General features: G+C 49.9%; 1 protein-coding gene across 1 annotated transcript; it reads left to right on the forward strand.

Moving 5' to 3' along the window:
- The first annotated feature begins 944 nt into the window (after positions 1-944).
- Positions 945-25,420, forward strand: NEMF (nuclear export mediator factor). The gene is made up of 33 exons (XM_035551482.2): positions 945-1,048; positions 1,259-1,327; positions 1,976-2,078; positions 3,017-3,142; positions 3,229-3,377; positions 3,583-3,650; positions 7,137-7,223; positions 8,210-8,286; positions 9,668-9,738; positions 9,829-9,904; positions 10,942-11,004; positions 11,340-11,417; positions 11,787-11,995; positions 13,577-13,762; positions 14,244-14,307; positions 14,843-14,931; positions 15,561-15,664; positions 16,057-16,119; positions 17,296-17,408; positions 18,048-18,105; positions 18,614-18,672; positions 19,162-19,282; positions 19,388-19,661; positions 20,528-20,570; positions 20,656-20,705; positions 21,301-21,448; positions 21,802-21,879; positions 21,957-22,151; positions 22,767-22,799; positions 23,628-23,734; positions 23,828-23,871; positions 23,965-24,044; positions 25,111-25,420. Exons 1-33 carry the CDS (start codon positions 948-950, stop codon positions 25,186-25,188), a joined length of 3,264 nt encoding a protein of 1,087 aa, XP_035407375.2. The 5' UTR covers positions 945-947; the 3' UTR covers positions 25,189-25,420.
- The last annotated feature ends 354 nt before the right edge of the window (positions 25,421-25,774 follow it).

The raw sequence follows: 25,774 nt of genomic DNA on the forward strand, positions 1-25,774 counted from the left end.
TTTCTGTTTTTTACAGCTATCACTCCAAACATTTTATTTTTTTTGTTAGGGTTGTTTGTATTTTCCCTGTGAGAGTTTGGGGTCCTTCCAGTTTTCACTACCTGAAAGGAAGCTGTGGGGAGCTGGGGGTCGGCCTCTTCTCACAGGTAACTAGTGATAGGACTAGAGGGAACTGGCCTCAAGCTGTCCCAGGGGAGGTTCAGGTTGGCAATGAGGAGACATTTCTTCTCAGAAAGAGCAGTCAAGCATTGGGACGGGTTGCCCAGGGAGGTGGTGGAGTCACCGTCCCTGGGGGTGTTCAAGGAAAGGCTGGACGTGGTGCTTTAGCGGGTGACATTGGTGGTAGGGGGGTGGTTGGACCAGATGATCTTGGAGGTCTTTTCCAACTTTAATGGTTCTGTGATTCTATTTGGCTGACAGCTGAGCTTCTGGGAGACAATACGTGGATTAACAAGCGGATCTTTGGGAAGCCCTGTGAGGGAGAGGACGCCCTGCTGCGGACATCCCGGGGTCTGGGGGCACAGTTTTCCCCTCGAGGCCGAGAGGAGCGCGGGGCAGCGGTGGCCGGGCGCGGTGGCGCACGCCTGTAGTCCCAGCTGCTCGGGAGGCTGAGCCCGCCGGATCGCTTGAGCCCAGGAGTTCTGGGCTGCAGTGCGCTATGCCGAGCGGGCGTCCGCGCTAAGGCCGGCATCAATATGGTGAGCCTCGGGGAGCCGGGGCACACCAGGTTGCCTAAGGAGGGGTGAACCGGCCCAGGTCGGAAACGGAGCAGGTCAAAACTCCCGTGCCGGTCAGTAGCGGGATCGCGCCCGTGAATAGCCACTGCAGTGTAGCCTGGGCAACACAGAGAGACGCGGGCTCCTTTTTGCCGGGCCCGCCCGCGCCGTTTTGCCCGGGGCGCAGCGCCGGGGCTCGGCCGCCACCCGTAGCTGAGGCGGCGGCGGCGCATGCGCACCGGGCCGGGCCGGGCCGGCGGCGGCGGCGGCGCCATGAAGGGCCGCTTCGGCACCATCGACATCCGGGCGCTGCTCGCCGAGCTCCGCCGCGGGTACGGCACCGGGGGGGGGGACGCGGCACCGGGACGGCACCGGGACGGCTGTGTGGGACCCGGAGCCCCTGCCCGGGCAGCCTGTGCCCCCAGCCCTGCCTCCTGGCTCTGCCTCTGGTGCACTCGGCCGCCTGCACGGGGAGTTGGTGCGGTTTGTGTGCTCTTCTAAAGGTGCCCTTTTTTTGTTTTGTTTTGTTTTGTTTTTGGCAGCTTGCTGGGAATGAGAGTGAGCAATGTTTACGATGTGGACAACAAGACGTATCTCATCCGCCTGCAGAAGTAAGAATTGCTATAACTTCCCTTACCTGGTTACTGTAACTGCACTTTTTTGCACGTATGGCATCGCTGCTGACAGGTGTTTGGCTTTTCTGATCAATTTTCAGTGGAATCCTGTCATTTTCTGCTAAAACACAGTAACTTTTACTTTGGAAGTCCCCGGGGATAGCATACATACAGTTGTGAAACAAGCAAAATGCTGCAGAAAAGGTACAGAAGGCCCCAGGATTTTCTGTAAGAGTAAGGGGAAGTGGGAGAGGCGTTTCTGAGTGCAGAGCCTCAGTTCTGTGGCAATAGCAGCGCCCGGGCCAGGTGCTGGGGATGGCACACTGCTGTCCCCAGCCTGTCGGCTGCACTGTGTCTCACCTGGGCCCAGCATCACCTCCAGCATCACCTTCCAGTTGCTCTGGGGAATTTCTGACTCCAAAACCGCTTTGCTTGGCCCTTTGTCTATAAACTTAACATGCTGGCATCCTTTTGCTGTCAGCGTGGCTGCGGCACTGTTTGGTGGATTCCACTGGCTTTGGTAAGTGTTTTCTGTGGGTGATGCGCTCCTGGCTGTGGTGCTTTGGTCTCGTCCCAGTGCAGCCTGGTGTGTAGCACGAGGTGGCTGCTCAGGTACCAAGGGGTAAATCTTTGTGTTGTTAACAGACCCGACTGCAAGGCCACGCTGCTGGTTGAGTCTGGAATACGGATTCACACGACGGAGTTCGAGTGGCCAAAAAACATGATGCCATCCAGCTTTGCAATGAAGGTAAACCAACGTGTGGTTTCATTTTAAAAAGAAAGCTGGTTAAAGAAAGCAACGTTAACTGTGCTGTCCTTGGAGACAGAAGAAAATACTAAGAGAGTTTGCTTGGTGGATCCTGATCGGGCAGGCGACTGAAGGTGAGGAAGGAGCACGTGTGGCTCTAGGATCACGTCGTTGATGCTCAGTGCCCAAAACAATGAGCATGTACATTTAGGAAGACTAGCGTTAACCTGCTGAATGTTTTCGGTGCCACCCAGACCTTTCAGAATTTACTGCAGGGAAGTCCTCGTCGTTCTAGTTGGATTGTCCAAATGCGTAGGTCCTGGGCACAGCACGCTACGTTAATAGAGTCCCTCTGTTCGCTCTGCCAGACTTAGAGGGTTCAGATCCTGCTGCAAGCTGTTGGGCTGCATTCCTGTAGGTAGGTCTGTGGGGATGCAGCCCGAGGGCTGACTCACACAGGTCAGGTCTGCGTAGCCTGCCACCTCTGGATGTGGCCTCATTGAATTGGCTCCCCAAAGACTCTCTTGGGAGGCTTTCTGTGTCCTTTGTTGATGCGGGGTTAATCCTGGGTCTCCCTGCAATACAAACTCTTTGGACTTTAACTAGCTGCTCACTTGTTGAGGTGACATAGATGACCTCGCTTTGAATAACGGCTGAACAAATAGCAGTTTTAATGGCAAAAATCACTTAATGTAGGAACCTGGAACAATTGTATTGCCTGTAAATATCAAGGTGGTATTATTTTTGCTAAGAGCTGCCTTATCTTTGTATTAGTGAGACCGAGGTTTTCACCTTTCCAATGTTTGTATTCAGAAAGAAGCGGTCAGTGTTGTAGGAGGGATCAATAGCTTAGAAAAGCAACAAATATATTTCAGTATAAAATGTCACAAGCAGGGCTCTTTGCACCGTCTCACGGATGTTCTCTCTGCTATTGGCAGTGCCGTAAGCATTTGAAGACCAGAAGGCTGGTCAGCGTGAAGCAGCTGGGTATAGACAGAATCGTGGACTTCCAGTTTGGAAGCAACGAGGCTGCTTATCACCTGATCATCGAGCTGTACGACAGGGTGAGTGCGAGGCTCCGCGCGCGTTCCCTGTAAGCAAGCGCTCGAGCACGGCCTTGGCTGATGGTCCCCCGTGGTGTTTCTTGCAGGGCAACATCGTCCTGACAGACCACGAATACCTCATCTTGAACATTCTGAGATTTCGCACGGATGAGGCGGATGATGTCCGGTTTGCGGTTCGGGAGCGGTACCCAGTTGACAGCGCAAAAGCACCTGCACCTCTGCCAACCGTGGAAAGGTAGCTGCTTTTAGGTGGTGTGTGTTTTGAAATAAACCCCAATTACTTTGCGAAAGGTACTGTATCTGTGGGCAGTCTTTTTCGCATGCTGCAGCTGTTTTGTATTTCTTCTAATACTGAAAATGTTCTGCTGCTTCTAAGCAATACAACGTGATCTTAAAACCCGTTGTTCTTTGGAATGACAACTCTCCGTTATCTTTCGCAGGTTAACTGAAATAATATCAAACGCACCCAAAGGGGAGCAGCTGAAGAGGGTTCTTAACCCACATCTTCGTAAGTAATTCCGTTTGACTTGGAAATGAAACGGGGGCAATATCTGTTCTGTTTGGATGATGCTGAAAATTCGAATAACTTCAAGCAGTCTTTATTTTGTTGAGGTTGTTGATGACAGCCTGCTTTTATGTATGTTTGGAAAACAACAGAAAAAGAAGCCTTTGAAAACAGATTTTTTTTTTTTTTATTCAAAGCAAGCTGCACAATGTGCCTTGCTGCGATCCTGCAGGGATGAAGGCCTGAGAACGGCTCTGTTGGAGCTTTGATGTGATGCGTTTTGCCCAGCGTCCTGTCTTTGGTGGTACTGAACAGGAGGCGTTAAACTGTACAGGCAGGGCAAGGACGCTAGGAAGCGGCTGGGGGTTGCCAGTCCTGCAACCAGTACTGGTGTGGTGAAACCAGCGTGCTCGATCTGTCCGTCTGGGTGTTCTCTGGTAGGCAGGCAGAGCACCCTGTGCCCCAGTTCTCCTGAGCGCAGAATAGATGTGGCTGGTATGACGTGGTGAGGACAAGTTTGTTTTATTCTGCTGATTTGGCACTGTTGATCAAGTGCAGAGTGCCTGGCAGGCACCCCTGAAAAGCTTTAAAGGCTGTGACTTGCAGACCTAAGTATTGCTTTCCCCGTTCCTTGGTTCTGCTTTTCACCACCTTTGTTCCTCTCTTTCTCCACCGTGGCCTTCTCCTGAATAAACAGCCTGCTGCCAGCTGCTTTCTCCCACTGGTCCCGGTTTTGTGGTGTCTGTACCCAAATCTGGTGCTGTGATCTAGGTAGCCTCGGCCTTACAGCATCACTGATCTGGTTACTCAGGCCTGGCAAGGCTCCGCTCTTTAGAAGGTCTGCGATTGTTCCCTTCCGTGAGCTCGGCCTCTTCGCACACCTCTTCCTTAACCACCTGTGAAACCCGACCATCCCTCCGGGTGTCCACGTAACGTAGTGCGCTTCCCACGCTGGTGACCGCTGTGTCCAGGGGTTTCTGATGTTGCGTTTGCCATTTCCTCACAGTCTTATTCAGTCAGCTTAAACTCAGGCCGGGGCCTGCAGCCCAGTCATTAGCCTGTAGCCCTAAGAGAAACTCTGGTATTTTCCCAGAACAGCCTCTCAATCCCAGTACTTGCATGTTTTAGAGACTTCTAGACAGCACTGACCAGCAGGCATCCTTGCATTTAATAGCTTGGGTTGGATTTTTCTTCCATGCGTTTACTCGATCTCTTTTGGAGCCTGTATGAACTTCTGCGGTGTCCTGTGGTGAGGGCTTCCACTTGCTTTCAGACCACGTGAAAAGCCATCTGCTTTTTTTTTATTTATTTATTTTTTAAACTGATCTCTTCAATTTTACGTGGTGCTCTAGTATTGCATTTGAAGAGAAGGCGAACAGGTTGCTATTTACGAATTTTGCACCACTCGTTTTATGTCCTGGTCATTTCTAGGCTGACCAGCTCTTACTGTTTAGCCCTCAGAGTCTTTCCTTGTACAGAATCTGTTCCAAGCCTTTGATGCTTGTCGTCCGTGCCTTTTCTAGCTCCACCCGTTTTGAAACGGGGTAGATAAAAGCGTACCTAACATTCAAAGCGGCAGAGCACCACAGGTTCACGCTGTGGCATGGTGTCCCTCATTCCACTCGCCATTCCTTTCCCAAAAGTTCCCAACACGCAGCTTGACGCCTTGTGTTCAGCGACGGTGGAGCTTGTGTTGCACAGAGCCATCTGTTCTCGCTCCCAAGCAGAGATGTCGGTTGGGTCCTCTTCCTGCCTATGCGGAAGCAGGACAGTCTTTCCTCACGTACATCAGTTTGTGTTGTTTTACAGGGAGTTCAGTCTGTCAGTTCTTCGTCTAATCACCAGTGCTTGGTCCCCTCCAGCTCTTCACAGCTTACTGTGGTCTTCCTTGCTTAGGCAGGTTGTGCTTTGTCACTGGGCTTTGCTCCCCCTTCCCAGGTCAGTCGCGGGCACACGGAGCAGCGCGGGCCCTAGCGTAGGTCCCTGCAGAGCTCCGCTTCGCTCCCGGAGGGAGCTGACAGCCTACGCCTCCTCTCTGATTGCTGACTTCAGCCGCGTTGTTAGCCAGGCAGGGGCTCTCCTGTTACCTGGTGGCTGCCTCTCCTCTCTGAGAGCTTTGGGATGAGCTTTGCTAACTCTGGGAATCTGAATAGGCCGTATCCATTTGGCCTCCCAAGTCTTTTTAACCGTCTCGCAGATTTGTTAGGCAAAATGCAGGGCTGTGCTGTCTCTTCTGTATCTACTACAAAGCTCTGCTGGTTTTAGGCTTTAGGCTAAAAAGAATTTACAATAGAATAGTTTCAAGACCAGTTTGTGCTAGCGTGGATGTTGAATTCAAGTACGCTTTGTCTCTGTCACTGTAGCTCTGTAACGGTGGTATTTGAATCAGATTGTGGGTTAATGAGAGAAGCTCTCTGACTACCTGTGCCACGAAACAGTTACTAATGATGTCTGAAATGTTAGCGTCAACCTCGTACCCTGATGTGGCATCCATCTAGGCAGACTGGGTGATGGAAGTCTGACTTGGCTGTTCTGTGTCCTGCCTTCACAATCTCTCGGCTGTCCCACTGCGCGCTGGGGTGACCAGCAGGCCTGCCACTGGTGTAGGCCTGGGCTTTCATTCCCCTGTGACCGCTGTTCATTTATTTATTTATTTATTTTCATGTGGTTATTTTGTTAATTTGTCTGGATGCCGAGGTCCTGCTCACCTTCTCTGAGGCCACCTGCATCATCCTAAGCTTGGTGCTGCATTGTCCCAGTGATTGTCGTCTTTCCTCATTTCTACTTTGCCTGTCCTCAGTTAAAGGTGGTTTTCCAGGGGCCCAGCTTGTTTCTTTGTCTTAAAGCATGTTAGAGGAGGATCTTTTACCTGTTTTCATTTGCTGCTTCTCTACGCCCTGTTCAAATGGGGCTCCATCTGTTTCCGCGGTCACTCAAGTTTCACGTTTGGCTTTGACGGCTTTTTCCCACTTCTTTCCTTGAGGCTGCACGGTCTGTATGACTTCACCCTTTGTACTGCCTTGTCCCAGACCAGGTGGTTTTCCACCCTTACTGGGTTTCCTACACTCTTCAGTTCCTTTCCTACCTTCTTTTCAAATTTTTAAAGGCTTCGTTTTGTTTGGGCCGACATGAAGCCCAGCCTTCCTGTATATCCTCACTCAGTCCTCGATCTTTTCCAGTTCCAGATGAACCTAAGCATCCCTAAGTCTGTAAAAGCTCGCCACCAGTAAGCTGAGACCTGTCAGCTCTGCCCACCAGCGAGTGTTTCAGAGGGCCACTGTGAGAGCCCTGATAACGTGCTCGCCATAGATCCTGCCTTCTGAATTCAGGACCACGATGCCCTTGCACTCCCCGGTCTCTCTAAGGATTATGACTGTAGTTTCCTGGCCGTAGCTTGTTGAAGCACTTCTTATGATTTTAATGTGAATACAGTCTTCATGGAGAATCACCTCTATAAAAGAGTTTTTTTTATTTTTTTTTTTCTTGTAGCTTATGGAGCCACTGTCATCGAGCACTGCCTTATAGAAGCTGGATTTTCTGGTTCTGTCAAAATAGATCAAAATCTGGAAAATAAAGGTACGTAGAAAATAATGTTTTAGAGGCTGCACATATTTGGTCGTTTTCATGTCTGGGCAGTATTCTTTTCAAAGAGATGAGTGATCCTTAAACCTGTAGTTCTGACCACATGGTTATATGCTGTAATGTTTTTAGGTTGGGACCAACCTTGTTCATATTAAAACTCTTAAACAGAACATAAGACTCCTCCGATAGTGTCAGTGGTTTTATGAGACACTACCTTAAACATCAGGTGAACTCTGGCTATGTAAAGGGATATTTTACAAGAATTCTGTAAGGAGGAGTTGGCATCAAAGTCTTCCTTTAGCTATAACAAGCATGGTGGGGGTTTGATAAAGTAGCGGCTTTAAATTTATTGCAAAATTTTAAAGTCAGAATAGATTTTTCTGTAGTCTTATTTCTCTTATGTCCTTTATATTTGCCGTAAATCAAACAGATGTTTTACTTTCTACTGCTTTATGGTGCTGTAATAAATCGACTTTATAACAAACAGCTTATAGCTACTGGTTTATGCTTTTCTCTGCAGTTTTATTCTGTACACTGCTAGCATTCATATGGTCTTTCTTCATGGAACTTGAAATGTCTTAAAAGTGCATATATATATATATATATATATATACATGTAAAGAAAATAAACAACAAACTCCCCAAAATAAAATGTATGCTGAGGCTCCTGTTTAAAATGAACAGTAGTAGCTGAAGCAATTGCCGAAGCAAGTTACTGAAACAATTACTGAACACGGGGTGAAGGATATCTGCAGTTTTATTTTTGAGCCATACTGGAATCCTACTCTTAGGATATCTGACAAGGCCGTGCCATAGCTGGAGCTTCCTGTGGACGTGGCTAGGTTGGACAGGTTGCTCCAGGCACTTAGAAGAGCTGATGCCTGGGTCTTTTGATTTGCTGTTGTGCTAGGTTTATATAACAATATCTTTCTGTTCTAGGTGTCTTAAAATATTCCTCTCCTTCCCCCCTCTCTCTTTAGAAAATATTGAAAAAGTACTTACTGCTTTGGAAAAAGCGGAAGAATATATGGCACTAACGGATGACTTCAGCGGAAAGGTAGGTCTCAGCTGGGCAACTTGGTTATCAGTCACGCAGGAACTGCAGAATTAAACTAGTGGGCAGTTAGTGTTCACAAGCGTGCCTGTTCTGGGGTTATCAGCCTCAGGTTTTCTTCTGGGAGCTGGTGCTTCAGGTGGTGTTGGGTAATAAAAAATACTTGCACAGAATGTACAGCAATTAAATATTTATGAGCAGTTGATGTAGGTCCTATGACAACCGCACTTGTTCTCTGATGGTAGATAACGCTGGTCTGTGTGTCAGCCCTGCGTTTGTGTGTTAGGCTGTAGGGTAGATTCACAGAATGGTATGGGGTTGGAAGGGACCTCAAAGACCACCCAGTTCCAACCCCTCCGCCATGGGCAGGGACACCTCCCGCTATACCAGGTTGCCCGGGGCCTCATCCAGCCTGGCCTTGAACACCTTGACTGGGCAGCCACAGCTTCTCCGGGCAGCCTGTGCCAGTGCCTCACCGCCCTCTGAGTGAAGAATTTCCTCCTAACCTCTAATCCAAATCTCCCCTCTTTTAGTTTAAAACCATTCCCCCTTGTCCTATCGTTAGGACATCTGTTTGAGTAAAAAGTCCCTCTCCATCTTTTTTATAAGCCCCCTCTAAGTACTGAAAGGCTGCAGTGAGGTCTCCCCGGAGCCTTCTCTTCTCCAGGCTGAACCTCTCTGGCTCTCTCAGCCTTTCTTCACAGCAGAGGTGCTGCAGCCCCTTGATCATCTTAGTGGCCCTCCTCCGGACCCGCTCTAACAGCCCCACATCCTCCTTGTGCTGGGGGCCCAGAACTGGACGCAGGGCTCCAAGTGGGGCCTCACCAGGGCAGAGCAGAGGGGCACAATCCCCTCCCTCCCCTGCTGCCCACTCCTCTGCTGATACAGCCCAGGACTCAGTTGCCTTTCTGGGCTGCAAGCGTGCACGGCTGGTTCATGTTGAGCTTTTCAGTCCCCCAGAAGCCCCAAGTCTCTCTCTGCAGGGCTGCTCTCAGTGAGTTCTTCTCCCAGTCTGTCCTTGCGTCCGGGATTGCCCTGACCCAGGTGCAGCACCTTGCGCTTGGATTTGTTGAACCTCTTTGGGTTCACGCGGGCCCACTTCTCAAGCTTGTCCAGGTCCCTTTGGATGGCATCCCATCCTTCTGGTGTATCGACTGCACCACTCAGCTTGGGCAGTTCTGAGGTTCCTAAGATAAGTTCGCCTTTTTTGGGGCAATAAGATGTCACATTGTCACACTTACTTTTGCCATAAAGTCTCCCAGCTAGCGTGAAGTACTGTCTCGTGCTGATCAGTAGGTTAGCACCTGAAGCTTGCTGTTTTGCCAAGACAAGGGGGATCCTTTTCAAAGACAGATGCTGATGTCATATTTATGCATTCCTTTAGGGTTACATTATCCAGAAAAAGGAGAAAAAGCCAAGCCTGGAACCAGATAAACCCGCAGAAGATATCTACACGTAAATATCTGAAGTGTTTATTTCCTTTTTTACTAGTCTGCATAACATAAATTAGTTTTCAGGTGATAATATCAAATGTGTATTTTACAGATATGAGGAATTTCATCCTTTCTTGTTTTCTCAACATTCAAAATGTCCGTACTTGGAATTTGACTCATTCAATAAGGTACAGTGCTTTTGCTGATGCTGTACTTAAGTGCTTTAATTGACTGATGCTAAAAAGAGTAATTAAAAAGCAGTGCAAAAGTTGTTAATGAAAACACAGACCTTGGAAGAGGTGATTAATTTTATGGATAAAAGTTTTACGCATAAAAGGCCAAGTAAAATAGGGCCTTTAGGCTGCTGTTGAGCGGTGCTGTCTTTGCTGGCTTGGTTAGTAGGTCCTGTAGCTGAAGTGATGGCACGTGGCGCTGAATTCGGGCGTGTATGGAACATGCCAAGCTGTTGACCAGGACTGGTGACAGCCAAACGTTTTGTTAGTGGAGAGTTCAGATGCTGAGCTCTCACCGGAGGCGAGCAGTCATCGCAGCGACCCCTTTGAAAGCCCGAGGCATCTGGTTTAGCGTTTCCTTGAGTGTTGTCCTTCCTGGTCCTCGACTTGTTAACATTATCTGGAATCATTAACTGCGTGTGGTTCCTAATCTTGATCTTCAGAGTTCCCGTGTTGCTTCCCTGCCCTGCTTCCTGGCTGAACTTCTGTCATCTCCTTCACAGCATTGATGGTCTAAGCAGCCTTGAAACCTTCCTCTCCTTTTGTTTTAATCGGTGTTTGGCAACGGGAGCATCCCATCAGGGACGGTTCTTAGGCATAGTTTCTAGGATTTCAGTATTGTTTTTTTTGAACTGACCTATTGAAGCAGCAGGGATTCAGGGCGGACAGGTCTAGAATTGCTCTGCAGATAAAATGGCTGCACACTGTATGAAACAGCAGGTTCCTTTTAATCATTTCTTAACAAAAAATGAGGGTCCATGTTGGCCAGCTGTTTTCTGTTGTGTATAGCCCACAGTTTGTAGTGAGACAACCTAGAGTGCTGAAATCATCTCACGCAAAGGTAAAATGGAGGAAGTTATCGAACCCCATTTTAGCATGTCTCCTCTGAGTGCTTTGCAGTCAGCTCTCTTGGGGAAAACCTCCTCTGCCTGCTTGTTGCTGGCATCGGTCAATGCAACTTGGAGATTTTTAAAAATAATTTTCTCTTGTAGGCAGCAGATGAATTCTACTCCAAGCTAGAGGGACAGAAAATTGATCTGAAAGCCTTGCAGCAGGTATGCTCTCACCCGGGGTGGAACAGCCGGGGTGGCTCTCGGAGCTTCAAATGCTTCTTTAGGACACATGGTTTCTGTAGCTTGGGGTGGGGGAGGTGGTGTTTACTTGTGTTACGGAACGGTGGTTGGGGGGTGGATTTCAAACTGTATAATGCAGCAATTACTTGAGTTCAAAGTTGAAGTAACAACAGTATTTTGTAAACTTTGCGTCTCTTATGCTGTTGTGTTTTTCCTTGTTGGAATGCTGTATCGAGTGCCTCACAGTGATTAGATGACGAGACGATATGATGTCACATAAATATATAATATTTTTCCATTTTACTTGTTTTTGAAAGGAAAAACAAGCATTGAAGAAACTTGAAAATGTCCGTAGGGATCACGAGAACAGACTAGAGGCTCTTCAGCAAGCTCAGGTAAGACTGGGATTTTTTTAACAAAGATGCAAAATGTTTCTTTAAGAACTGTACCCGCTGGTCACGATTGCTATGGCCAGTGTTGGAACCCACAGCGAAGCCTTCCGCTGTCAGTGAGCGCCCCGTAGCCCCTCAGGGAGCCTGGGCTTTTGCCCAGTGCGTCTCTACTCCTCTACAAATGCTCTGTACCTCGCTTGCCAAAGTTTGCTTGTGCGGCTCTGCTTGCAAGACTCAAGTTGGCCATTGCCTTGTGATCACTTCTGCGCCATTTTTGAATTTTGTCTCAATATTAATGACTACTGTTATTTTTTTAATATTGCCTACTATGTGTTTAGCTTCAATGGGTATAAATTTCTTTCTTACCTTAAGGAAGTTGATAAGATAAAAGGAGAACTTATAGAGATGAACTTGGAGATCGTTGACCGAGCCATCCAGGTGGTCCGTAGCGCGTTGGCCAACCAGATAGACTGGACAGAGATCGGAGCGATCGTTAAGGAAGCTCAGGCACAGGGGGACCCTGTTGCAAGTGCAATCAAAGAATTAAAGCTTCAGACAAATCACATCACGATGCTGCTGAGGTGAGTACACTGCAGGGCACACGTACCAAGTACAAGTAGGACTGACTGCGTGCTGGGAGTTGCTCACCCACCGTCTTTTTAGCTTAGGAATTGTTACCGAAGTTTTCTTTACTGAAGAAAACTTTTCTTTACTGAATTGTTACTGAAGTTTTCTTAACAGCATTGTGAAGAGAACCTAGTTTAGTGGGCTTTCTTTTTTGCTTTCAAAAATAATAATTCGGTTACTGTAATAGCTTTTGTTTTGGTATTTTTAGAGTCTGGCTACGTCCTAAAATATTGGAAGATGTCCTAAAAGCAGCAGTATAGGTCCCAAACACCATCGTACCGCTCAGCAGTTAACAGTGTACGTTTTGTTCTGCTTCCATCTAAAATTCACATGAGATCCTGCCCCTTTTGATGATGGAGGCAGTCCACTGAAGGGATGATAGTTCAAGACTGCAGCTCTTGTGAGCTGCAAGGTTTGATGCTCATTCTTGTGGAAGTCCTGCTGAGAGAGCAGGCAGCGAGATAGAATCTGGAGTGTTTTTAAAAACCACATTTGACACTTTGTCATGATTCTGGAGATTTTAAAAAAAAAAAGTTAGAATTTCTTTTTTATAGCTAGAACTTCGGGTATGAAAAGCTGTAATGTTGCAGAGTTAATTTACGAATTTTTAATTACCTCATTGTCAAAAATGTTGGTATATAAAGTAACTCGCTTTCAGGAGCGAGTTCTGTGTTTGCAGCTGTGACATCTGTCGGTCTCGTTAGCAGGTAGCGATCACTGCGCTGATCAGCTCGGTCAGTCCCCCAGTTGTTGAATCATGCTTCCGTAGTACAGCAGACTGCGGAGACGTATTTCCTTTTATGAAGCGCGTTATTTTATGCTCCTCCACTGCCTTTTGCTACGCAGACTTAGCATAGCCAGGCAGAGCAAGATGTAATGTACTGGTGAGAAGCAAATACAAATCCATCTAATGTGTGCTCAGCATAACTGCCTAAGAACAGTGGAACGGATATTTTGGGCCCTGCTTGAGCAGGGAGGTTGGCCCAGGTGACCTCCAGAGGTCCCTTCCAACCTCAGCCATGCTGAGATTCTGCAGTTCTGATCCTTTTATTTTTTTATTTTTTTAAGGTTTTAAACCAGTGCACTGCTGTGCTGTTCACTGAGTCAGTGTGACAGCGTAACTGCTCTCTTTTCATGTGGTGATCAGGCATAATGTCGTGCGTTTCTTTACTTCATGGAAGTAGATCTTCAGACTTGTGCTTTGTTTTAAGTTTGGCCTTTTCTCTAGGTCGATAGTATGGCTGTGTATCTTTTGACAGAAGAAGTTGCCTTGGAAAGCGTCACTTCCTTGGATTGGGAAACGTGAACTCTTCATTTTGTGCCTTTGTTTCCTTTTTTCCCCACGCTCTGGTTTACTCTAAGATACAAATCCTGGGGCCTTCCTGTGGCTGCATGGTGAAAATGTTTTTTCAGTGAAAAGGGTTCTTCAGGCCGTTTCCAGTCTTCATGAGAGACTAGAAGTAAAAACGCATTGCACTACGGTTAAAAAAATTACTGGTTCTCTTATCTCAATCCCATGGTGTCATGTTTTTTAGGAACCCGTATGTGTTATCTGAAGAGGAAGAAGAAGGGGAGGATGCTGATTTAGTGAAAGAAGAAACTGAAGAACCAAAGGGGAAAAAGAAGAAAAATAAAAACAAGCAGTTGAAGAAGCCTCAGAAAAACAAACCGTCACTAGTCGATGTTGATCTCAGTTTGTCTGCGTATGCCAATGCCAAAAAGTAAGGCGTACAGCGAGCGTGTGCTCTGCTAGCAGAAGTTTTCTGCATGCCTTCAGTTGCTGGTGATAACATCATAGGAAAGGCTCTGTGCATAGCTTTTTAAAAATGAACATTAGAAATGGAAGTGGGTAGATGCCCTGGGTTCTTGGATGTATGTTTTCCTGGTCCAAAACTGTTATCTCAGTGTTGTGGCTAGTCTCTAGCTATTGCAGCGCTTTAATTTTAAGTACGGTTCTGCACAGTGACACAGGGTGGCTACTTCTTGTCGCACAGTAGCGCAAACCCTGTGTTCCTTCAGTCTCAGAAGGGAAGTTGCATCGTGTGGCTGCTTTTCTCAGGTAAAGGCTACACTAAAGATAGGAGCCAAAAAAAATTTGTTGGGACTGAACTTTAGAACAAATGTAAAGAACCCTGAGCAATGCGTTCTAAAAATATTGGAAATCCCAGCATGTTAAATCATAAACAAGCTTCTGTCTTGCAGGTACTATGATCACAAAAGGCATGCAGCTAAGAAAACACAGAAGACAGTAGAAGCTGCAGAAAAGGTATTTTTTTTTCTTTTTTTTTTTTTAGATGATATTTAAAAGCAAAGTCCCTGTCACTGATAAGTGGAAAATCCTGATGTAGTTGAGGTAGTCCAACGAGATGCGAAAGGTGGAGGGAAAAAACAAAACAAAACAAGGTAGTTTTGTTGTTAAGTTCTTAAGGTGACTGAATTGAGGATTAAAGACCTCTGCTGTATTATTTTGTTCGCATTACGATCACTTAAGATAGTTGCTCGGCGGAGGTACTGACAAACCAGGAATTGCAGAGGTAGGGAGTGGAAAATCAGTGGAAATCCGGATGATCAGATAGCTGATAATCTCAGGGGCCGCTGATGTGGGGCAGAGATTTATGAAGATTTTAGATGTACTCTTACTTGTGCCTGAAGGGAACGTAGGCTGGTGAATAGCAGTATGTGGAGCCTGCACTCTGAAAAAAAAAAAATTAGAGAAACTTTTACCGTCTTTCCTGCTGTTTGGTTAGCAGTTTCAGGATTCCTCTGCTGGCAGATTGAGGTCGTGCTTTCTGTCTAAATAGGCATTTAAATCAGCTGAGAAGAAGACGAAGCAGACGCTGAAGGAAGTTCAGACGGTTACCACCATTCAGAAAGCCAGGAAGGTCTATTGGCAAGTACAGTTTCGTTGTCATTGCCTAATGTGTTGTGAGCGTGCACGAATTTAAAACAGCTGCGTGAGGCTGATTTCACTAGCTGCCAAGTGGAGCTAAACTCTGCACTTCGTATCGAGTCTCTTTCCAGTTGCTCCTTTAAGTTGCTGGCTTGATCCTGTTAGAGCCTTTATCCGGGAAAGTTCCTTTCAGTGGACCTGGACTTAAAATTTAGTTGAGTTTCTGGCTTTTAACACAGCTAGGAAACGGGCTTAGTAAAAACAGGGAACTTTACTGATACTTCCTGGCAGCTCGGTATCTGTGAAATAGAAACAGTAGATCAAAAAACGTTTCAACAAAGCTTTTTATAGTCTAATAACTAAATTACTAAAATAAATAGGAGGCAGCTGGACTTTGTGGTGACAGTATTTATTTCATCTCAAAATACCGTTGGCAGTGATGTTATATTTGTACCATGTCTTGTTTTTATGCCAGGGGCGCGCCAATGGTCATGAAACTATTTGCAGTTTCTTCCATAAGTAGTAGATACCCAGTTGCATATTGTCAGACTTTGACACAAAAAGTACCTCTGTAGCATTCTGCTAGCCCAATGTGTGTTTTTTTTTTCCCAACTGATGTAATCTGGCAGGTTTGAGAAGTTCCTGTGGTTCGTCAGTTCTGAGAATTACCTTGTTATTGCTGGGAGAGATCAGCAGCAGAATGAGATAATTGTAAAGCGCTATCTTAAACCAGGTGAGCACGATTAATGGAGTGTGTCAGCTTTCTGTCTTGTTCCGGCTGTATGAGAACGACACGGCAAGGTTTGTCTGGTTTGTTCTCGGCTCGAGCCTTAGGTAAGGGGGCTTTGGTGGTGGTGAGTCCCGGGGGCTGCGTGTGCGCTGTCACGGGGGGGCTGGGGGCGAGTGGACCCTCCAGCGCTGCAGGGTAAGAGTCAGTTGAGGAGCAAAGGAGCTGATCCTGCCTGGGACAACCAGGGTGGACTAAAAGACTTCCAGGTCCTCTTCCCATCCTGCTCCTTGCAGACGAAAGGGCTGTTTCCCCCTGAAGCAGGGAACCTTTACCTTAGCTCTAGTGACCCGTGGAGTTACCCCGTACGTGACTGATTCGAGGCACTTCTTTTCCAGGGGACATATACGTGCACGCCGACCTCCATGGAGCCACGAGCTGTGTGATCAAGAACCCGACAGGTACGTCGTGGGGTGGATGCAGGGACTCGGAGGAGCCTCAGGGCACTGCAGGCTGGTGGAGTCCTCACTGCGTGTCTGCATCCAGCCCTGCGAGCTGCCTTCGCCCCGTGCTGCAGCACCCAGCTCCAGCAGATGGCTCAGCTGGGACGTGAGGGGCATCAGTCCCTCCAAAATCAAGTTGTTACCAACTGCAGATGCTTCCCAGCCCTGAGTGGCTGCTTGTGCCTGCTCAGCTGGGCTCCTGGAGGGAAGGAGCGATGGATGTGGTGGGCTCGCAGGCAGGCAGTAGGCACTGGCAGAGGTTTTTGGGGCAAGTGCTTGCTGCTGGCCCCAGGGACTGGAGACCCGCTGAGACTCTCACAGGTGGCGTGAGCAGTTCGGGTGCTGGTGGAGGGCGCAGATCTCAGCGGGGAAGTGTTAAAGCCTCGGCATGGCTCTCGTGGGAGACCGGCTGTGCAAACCTGCCTGTGCCCCAGTCCCGGGAGGTGGCAAAAATCGGCCTTGTGCTGTGAGCAGCGCAGTTCCCGCTCCCTTGCAGAGCTGAGGAAGGAGCAGTGGCAGAGCTTCAGCTTCTGGACTTGATGCTGCCTGTCATCGAATGGCTTGGGTTGGAAGGGACCTGGAAGATCACCTAGTGCCAACCCCCCTGCCTTGGGCATGGACACCTCCCACTAAATTAGACTGCCCCTAGCCCCACGCGGCCTGGCCTTGAAAACTTCCAGGGATGGGGCAGTTTCTCTTGGCAGACTGTTCCATTGCCTCACCACGCTCAGTAAAGAATTTCCTCCTTATATCTAATCTAAACCTACCCTCTTTTAGTTTAAAGCCGTTCCCACTTGTCCTATCACCACAGTCCCTGACTCCCTCTGGCCCCAGAGCTGGGTGCAGGGCTCCAGGTGGGGCCTCACGAGAGCAGAGCAGAGGGGCACAATCCCCTCCCTCGCCCTGCTGGCCGCGCTGCTTTTGGGGCTGCCCAGGACACGGGTGGTTTCTGGGCTGCAAGCACACGTTGTCTTGTGTTGAGTTTCTTCTCAACCACCACCCCCAGGTCCGTCCAGCTTAGCCACGTGCCCCTGGGAAGGACAGGTGCTGGGTCGGGGGCGTGTGGAAGTCGGGGAGCCTCATCTATTGTAGACATAGCTGCATTCACTGATCCGTTGGGTGTGACTGTTGTAGGTGAACCGATTCCTCCGCGGACCCTGACGGAGGCAGGCACGATGGCCTTGTGTTACAGCGCTGCCTGGGATGCCCGAGTTGTCACCAGTGCTTGGTGGGTCTCCCACAACCAGGTGAGGACACCTGCGCGTGGCCTTTGGAGGTGGAACACCTGAAGGAAGTGGTGTGGGACTGCAGATGAAGTGTCTCTGGGGGGGAACTGGTGGAGGGGGATGAAACTCCTGTTCCCTGATACCAGTCCTTGCGAGTTCTCCCTGGCTCTGCTGCGCTTAGGGCAGGGTTGGAGGAGTAACCTCTGACGTGATGTGACCGTGACAAGAAATATTGCAAGCTTGGCTTCTTGATACCAGAGAGGAAACACTTTTATTAAAAAGAAACTTTCGTTGTTTTTCAGTTGTGCTTCTGGCTTGTGCTTAGCTATGGTCTCAGTCTGCTCCCAAGCAACTCAACCATAAGGGTGGAGAGATTACATTAAACTGAAGGTCAAGGTGCTTTCTGTGTTCTTACTGCCTGTCTAGCCCGGTTCCTCACCCAGGGCTTGTAAAATCGTTGTGTGATTGAACTGAAACATCTCCTAGGAAAACATCCTGCAAAGGGCAGAAGGAAACCCTTGGATACCGAGTCCTCCTACAAAGCTGTTCCCATAAGTTAGAAGTGTGGCTTGCTTGAATGTTGCTCTTGTTAGTGCTGGTATTACACAATGCTGGTCTTTTACAGGCGCTCCTTACAGTATCTCTGTCGTGCTCTTTTAGGTTTCTAAAACTGCACCTACAGGAGAGTACCTGACTACTGGAAGCTTCATGATCCGAGGTGAGACACGAAGGAACAGTGTGACTTTGACGTTAGGCGTTTTCATAGAATCACAGGCTGGTTTGGGTTGGCAGAGACTTAAAACCCACCTGATTCCAGCCCCTGCCATGGGCGGGGCCCCTGCCCCCAGCCCCATCCAGCCTGGCCTTGAGCACCCCCAGGGGTGGGGCACCCGTTTTTGTCTGAAGATGCTGTGCTGTCCTGCGGTGGCAGGCAGGCAGCTGAGCTGCCCCCCTCTCTGTGGCAGCCAGCAGATCCCGATCTTCTCAAAATGTGTCCCGAGCAGTTTGTAAGGAACATCAGGTGGCTGCAGCAGCATCTGCTAGCTGGGGCCCTGGACAGCAGATCGCTAGCTGAGTGTTTCTCCTCTTGTCATCCAAGAGCTAGAACAAGCCTTGGTGTAATTTCTGGTAGCCTTAAAGCCTCTAAAAAAAAAAAGGATTTTTGAAAATACATCGTTTAACATCGCTGTTAAACCTCTTCATGAGAATCTGCCTTTGTTTTTCAGGGAAGAAGAATTTTCTTCCACCTTCGTATCTGATGATGGGCTTTAGCTTCTTGTTTAAGGTACTGCTTCCTCTGTGCAGGTCCTGCTGGCTTTTGCAATCTGTTCTGAGCTGTGGGAGACTTAAATTCTAGTTCTCGCTTATGAGTACGTTCCCAGCGATTTTTTTTGTCCTCACTGGGACAAATCCCATAAAATGCTACTTGCTTAAAATTATTCTTCTCATATTTCCCTTTTTCCCTGTCTTGATTTAAAGCAAACAGACCCTGTTACAAACTAGCAAACTTTACTGTCTCCGCTGGATTTTTATATCAGCTCTGTTTGAAACGTGTTTAGGGAGAGTCTGCTGGCTGTGCAGCTGCCTCCTCGCAAGCTGTGCTTTCCAGGTTGTCAGACTCGGGTTTAAAGGTGCTGGTTTAGTTTTCTTGCCCTTGGAACCGCAGGAAGCGTTCAAAGGGAGAGCATAAAGCTGAGTCAGGTGTGCTCCGCGTGGGCTGGCGAGCCTTATCGGAGCTGGTACTGGCCTGACGTAGAGGTGCCCCTGTTGGTAGGTGGATGACAGCTGCGTTTGGAGGCACCGAGAGGAGAGGAAGGTCAAAGTACAGGATGAGGATCTCGAAACGGTTTCCAGCAGTGCCAGTGAGCTGGTGTCGGAGGAAGTGGAGCTGTTAGGTACGGTGGGTGTGACGCGGGTTCTGTGTGCACTGCTGACAAGCAGCCCTGGCTGCCTCAGGCACTCGTAACGTCAGCTGTGTTTTCCTCACCTGTGCACCGTAGAAGGAGGGGACAGCAGCAGTGACGAAGAAAAAGCGGAGTGTGAGGAAGCGCCGGAAGATGTGGAAGCCGTGTCCGAGAATAATCGTGATGAGGGCGTTGCTGACCTTGACCAGGGCAGAGCAAACACCCCTCCTGTGCCGGAGGGTGACTCCGAAGAGGACGATGGTGAATCTGAGGATGAAGAGGAACATCCAGAGCCGAAGAGTGAAGTGAGAGAGGAAGAGGTAGATTACCCAGACACAACAATCGACCTGTCGCACCTTCAGTCTCAAAGGTAAGTGAAGAGGTAGCTGTGTTTCTCAGCAGCGTGGGCCCTTCGGAGAATCTCCATGCCGTTAAAATGCTGCCAAGACCAGGGCTGCGATGAGTTGCCATCGCTTCTTTTGATGCAGGCTGTCAGGGTGCGGGGCAGTAACCCTGCACCGTGGTAATGCTGCCGTGCTGTGTGCCATTTCCTGCTGAAGGACTCTTCTTTGTGGGCTGCTTGCTGTGGACCCCCCTTCCTGAAGCGCACACCCAGCTGCCTGCTCCCTCCTTGGGGGTGTCCGGCTCCTTGGTCGCTGGTTGTTAGTCCCCGTTCTGGCCCCAGCATCCCGTGACTGCCCACGCAGTGATTTTGCTCCTCAGGAGATGGCTGCCCCTGTTGTGTTTTTTTTTTTTTTTTTTTTCCTCTGAATTGCTGTTCAGCCCCAAGCAACCGAGCCACTGGCTGCTTCGCCGGGCTGGTGCTGAATTACTGCTCTGTGCGGCTGTGAGATGAGCTCAGCTCCCCGGTGCCTCTGGAAATGGAGCTCCTCAGAGGGTGTAAGGCAAAGCGATCGAGTGGGTGGAAGCGGGCAGCTCTTCCAGGGAATGCCGTGGCCCATCCGGGCTGTGCGCACGGGGAGCTGAACATCAGGGTGTTCGTTTGGTGCGTGCTGCGTACAGGCTCTTTGCCTGCGTTTTGTGTGTGCTTTGAGGCAAGCTGGCGGGGATCTGAGGACTTGCTTTGTAAGCTGCATCCTGGTATCGCTGCCCTTTTGCTGGAAGTTTCAAGAACTAGAAAGCTGAACGCAGCGTAACCAGCCTGGCTGATGGCGGTGCCGGCGGGGTTGAGCTGCTCTTCATCCACTGACGAGCTCCGTTCTGATCTCCCCGCAGATCCCTGCAGAAAACTGTCCCTAAAGAGGAAGAACCCAACTTGGTAAGGTCCCAGTCCGGGCGTCTGGCAAAAGTCAGCGTCAGCTGCTGCTGGACGTGGTAGGCTCTAACCGTGTTTCACTTCTTAGAGTGACAGCAAGGCCCAGGGGCGAAGGCATCTCTCTGCCAAGGAGAGGAGGTGAGAGCCTCTGTGTTCGGGGTGAGGGGAACGCCTCCTCCTCGTTTCCTCCTCCCCAGGGAGGGCTGTGAGTGGGATGTGGGGTCAGTCTGTCCTTTGTCATCAGGAAACCTGCAAACCCACAGCTGTCAGTGGTCAGCCGGCAGCCAAGGGGGTTGGGAAGCTTTGGAGACGATTGTTTGCGCGTGGGGGTTCCTGCTCCAGCAGCTAAGCCTCTCTACGGAGAGCCTGAACAACAGGGAAGCTTTTCAGCTTGGCGTTGCTGCCGTCTCTGAGGAGGAGGCTGTGAAATGTTTTTCTCCAGCAAGCGTGGGTTCCCCTCGTGGAGAGCAGCCTGGTCTGGCTGACTCACCAGCACTGGGGGGAGAGCAGGAGCTGGGAGGAGGAAGGGGGCTCAGCGGGGTGCCGTCACCCGGGGATGCTCCTGTCCTTTGGGAGTGCTGGCTGGGAACTGTTGCCTGAGGTTTTACTGAGGAGGATTTGCCGTGGATGCGCCTCAGGTTCCCTGTGGCTGGGACGCAGGCAGCTGACGCTGGCAGAGCAGCAGCCTCCCTTATCGTAACGAGGTGGTGCGTCAAGTGCTTGTTTTCCCTAGAGAAATGAAGAAAAAAAAGCAGCAGAATGACTCCGAGAACTTGGAGCCGCCCGAAGAGAAGCAGAAGGAGACAGAGCCGCAGCGTCCTCCTGCTCCCAACACCACCAAGGGTGTGCCAGCCCCTCAGCCCGTCAAGCGGGGCCAGAAGGTAGGCAGGGAGCAGCGTTGCCCGTGAGCTGAGCTGTTACCACGTGAAGTGTGGGCTTATCTCCTGCACAGGGAGAAATTCCGGGTTTCTCTCAGTGGTCCCTGGCTGCCTGAGAGCTGTAGACTCTTGGTGGAGCTCCCGGTGGTTTCAGGGTGCTGGTGCTGGTCTGTTAGCATTGAATATCCTGTGCTCTTCTCACCGAATCCCCGGTCCCTCGGTCACTGGTGATCGGCTCTGAAAGAGCTTTGGGAGACCTGGAAGGAGCATTCGTGTGGGGACAGCATCTGGTTCTTGGTGGATGCAAAGCCCTGCAAAAGTCTTTGTTTCTAAAGCTGTTGCCTTTTCTTCTCCAGAGTAAAATGAAGAAGATGAAGGAGAAGTACAAGGACCAGGATGAGGAGGACCGGGAGCTCATCATGAAGCTGCTGGGGGTGAGTGAGGGGAGCTCTGCCTCCCCCTTGGTGCACTCGGGGCACTGGCTCTAACCACCTCTTGTGCACGACCACAGTCTGCAGGGTCAAACAAGGAGGAGAAGGGGAAAAAAGGGAAAAAGGGGAAGACGAAAGAAGATGCAGTGAAAAAGCAACAGCAGAAACCCAAGTCTGGACACCGTGGTGCTGGCGGCGGCAAGGAGATGCTCCCAGGAGGAGTCCTGCTGCATGAGTCCCAGGACCCAGCCCTGGAGGAGCAGCAGGATGAGAAGGTGAGCAGCGTGCTGGCCTCTCCTCTCCTGCCATGTGTCTGCCCCTTCTCACCCACTGTCATGACCCTCCTGGTGCTGCGTAGTGCAGCTCTGCCAGGCAGGCTGAGCAGCTCTTGCTGCTTTTGGGGCACCGACGGAGAACAGCGTGCCTGATGCCATGACTCTGGGAGCCCATCGGTTTCAAGAAGCAGCAAAAAACCCTGCAGCAGTCTGTGTGCGTGCCGTGTTCCTAGCACAGCCGAAACGAGGCCTCGGGAGCACCTCGCCAGGCTGCTGAGGATCCAGTTAAATCGATCCTCCCACCCGGTGCAGCAGAAGTGTAACAGAGCTCTCCAGATCTGTTGTTGTGAGTCAGTATCTGAATCACAGCCCATCTCTCTCCTCCCAGTTTGGCATGTGCCAAGCTAATTAGTTTTGAAAGAAACAGTCCTCCCCCCACCTACGTGAAACCGCTCTTTTTACCTTCACTTTCAAATAAGTTGAACTGTCTTTGCGGTGAAAATTTGGCTTTCTGTGTACTGCTGCTAAAAGAATTTATTTTCTCCAGGGACTTGGGGAGAAAGAATCAGTTGTGTGCTCATTTCAGCTCTGATGTCTCCTTTTCTGTGTATACAGGATGAGCAAGAGCAGGATCAGCCAGGAGTTGAGGTAAATGCTCTCATCTGAACCTCCCGAATGTGCTGAGGAGGGGGGCTTGGTCCTGCTCGAAGCTGGAGGGCCCTGCCCTAGGGAGCGGGACCAGAGACACGCCTGGCGCTCAGCAGGCTGGGGCTGGCATGGAGATTACACCCTGAGCCCCTCGGAAGGGTTTGGTTCTGCTGATTTAAGGCCCCTTCATGCCCAAAACTGTTTGAACCCAGCTTGCTTGTGTCTTTTTATTTCTCACACTGCTCATCGCGTACATCCCCTATGGAAACGAGGGACTGGCTGGATTGGAGCTTGTCCCCGTCTTCGCCTCTGATGGCCTTCTGCACCCCCAGCAGGGTGGCTCTGGGCTGGAGGACACAGGGTGATGTCGGGCAGCTGGGGTTAGGAGGTTGTTTACGCATAGAATTGCTTCAGAGTGCTCTGTAATTACGGGCTGGGGGTGTTGCCCAAGGCTGGAAATAAGTTCATTTCTTCAAATCTTTTAATTGAGGAGGATAACGGTTGGCTGTAGGGGGAAGCTTTTGGTGACCTCGTGAAGACGTAACTGCATTTGGGGGTCCCTTTTGGGTCATTTAAAACGAAGATCACTAAGATGTGATATTGGTAATCAAAGAAGGTCAGTAACGAGCCATGGCTTGGTAATTAATTGCCAGTGAAGGTGATAAACCTAAATTTAGTTCATCCTGGCAGCCCCATAGCTGTGACACGGGGTAATTACAGCTGCTCCTGTAGCAGAGCTGGGAGGGGCGACCCTCCAGCCAGTGGCAGAGGTTGGGTCGGGCGCGAGTGCTGCTCCCTGCTTCCACAGAAGCCCCTTTGCCCCTCCAGGAAGCCGTGGCTTTGCTGGACTCCCTGACAGGGCAGCCGCACCCCGAGGACGTTCTGCTCTTCGCCGTGCCCATCTGCGCTCCCTACACGGCGATGACAAACTACAAGTAAGTCGCGGCGCCTCCTGGGGGAAAGGTCTGATGGCAGCCGGGAGAGGGGCGCCTGCCGTCCGACTTACAGACCCCTCATTCTTTTCAAAGGTACAAAGTCAAGCTCACGCCGGGCACCCAAAAGAAAGGAAAAGGTAATGGTTTAAAGCAGTTGAATCCTTCTCGGTGCTTTACCTGTTGAAACCAGAACGTTTTCAGAGTTTTAAATCTTTCCTGTGGTTTTACAGCTGCAAAGATCGCCTTGCATAATTTTATGCAGTCCAAAGAAGCTACTGCAAGAGAAAAGGATCTGTTCCGCAGTGTCAAGGTGACTGCTTTCTTTACATGCTTCCTCTTGTGTAACAGCAGCAGAAAAATGTCCGCTGGTGCCACTTTGGGGGGGTAAATGCTTCATAAGAAGCTGTTCCTTTTTCAACACAGTGCTTTCTCGGTGCTGCTTAGGCTGGGAAGAATCCTTAGGAATTGATTGAGCCTCACTGGGCCTCAGGTTTCTTTATTGTGACTGTTGGTCTAAATAACGTCTGACAAAACCATCATCTTCCTAAAGGTCCTCCAGTGCTGGGAGGGAATGCCTGTTCCCGCTGGCGGCGCGTGGAAGGGGCCGGGCTAGCACTAGGCGTTCTCCCAGCCTTAGGTTGCACGCAGCGTCCTGCTGTGCCCCTCGGGGCAGGTTTTGCCTCCCCCTGGCCGCTGGACGTGTTGGCTGTTTGCTCAGGCAGCCGTTCTCCCACCCAGGAGCCTGACAGCTGCATTTTTCTGCTCTCTTACCATCTTCTGTCCCCTTTTTAACTCGGTGCCGCCAGCCTGCAGCGCTCCGGTACCTGCAGGCAGGGAGGGAGGCTGCTCTGCTCTGCTCTGGTGGCTCTGCCAGCCGCTGCCCCTTGGCACTGCCCCTCCTGGCTCTCAGTCCCCAGGGGCGCGTTTCTCAGCTCATGTCCACGACTGCAGGTCACGGGGCAGCCCAGGCTGTTCTGTGACAGCTGCCGCTGGCCTTTAATGTTTTACTGATCGGAAATACTGAAAAGCAGCAGACCTAACGCTGACTTTTCATGGAACTCTGCTAGAAGAAACACAATTAATAGTTAATGATCTTGAGGCAAACAGGCAGTGTCCAGGGACTTGCTGACTCAGCCACCCCATCCTAATGGAGCTGAGGGGTGGAAGCTGCACAGAAACCCGTTAAAAGTTTTACGTTAATGAACTGGGGGGAGCGGCCAGAAGCCTGAGGTCAGCCTTGTGTTCGCTGAGGGGAAAGGCAGCAGAAACGGGCACATGGGCCTGTGCCACCTGACTCAGAAACGCTCGCGGGGGTGAGGAAGATACTTGGAGAAGCACTGCCGTTACGTCCAATTTCTCATCTTTGTGTTTTGTAGGATACTGACTTGTCAAGAAATATTCCTGGTAAAGTGAAGGTATCCGCACCCAACCTGCTGACCAGGAAGAAGAAGTGATGTGGTGCTGGAGGTCTCACCACCCAGCCGGGGCTGCTGTGCAGTCAGGACCCAGCCCCTTCAGCCTGGGAAGAGACAGAGCCACCCTGACTGCTGTTAACGTGACTGAATGCAGCTTCCGTGGCAGTAAGCAGATGTGGACCAGTTCCTCTGTTGTGGGTTAGAGGGACTCTGACAACTCACTGAGATAAATAGCATAGAAATGTGCAAGTAAATTGCTGGCAGTGGGTCAGTGATGTGCTGGCAAGGTCTCTTCTCTAATGCTTTGAATTTGGGAGCTGAGTGTTCTTCCCCTATGGTTCTGGGCAAAGGCATGCCTTAACTCACTGCAGCAAAGCCCCGTGACGGTCTGTTTCTTCCTAATCTGGACTGGGGGTCCTAGTGGAAGAAGGAGAGGTTCAGGGCAGAATGCTTTACTTGAGAAAAGACAGAAGCATGTTTTTTCCTAAAACATACCCTCAGTTGTCAGGAGACTTAAAAAAAAACCAAAAAACAACAAAACAATTCCAGCTGTAGCCATTTACCTGCTCCCAGCAGCACAGCCTCACGGTGCTGTGTAATTCTCACGCCTGTGGAAGAGAGCAGC

Source organism: Cygnus atratus, chromosome 5, assembly GCF_013377495.2.
Source record: "Cygnus atratus isolate AKBS03 ecotype Queensland, Australia chromosome 5, CAtr_DNAZoo_HiC_assembly, whole genome shotgun sequence".
Lineage (NCBI taxonomy): Eukaryota > Metazoa > Chordata > Aves > Anseriformes > Anatidae > Cygnus > Cygnus atratus.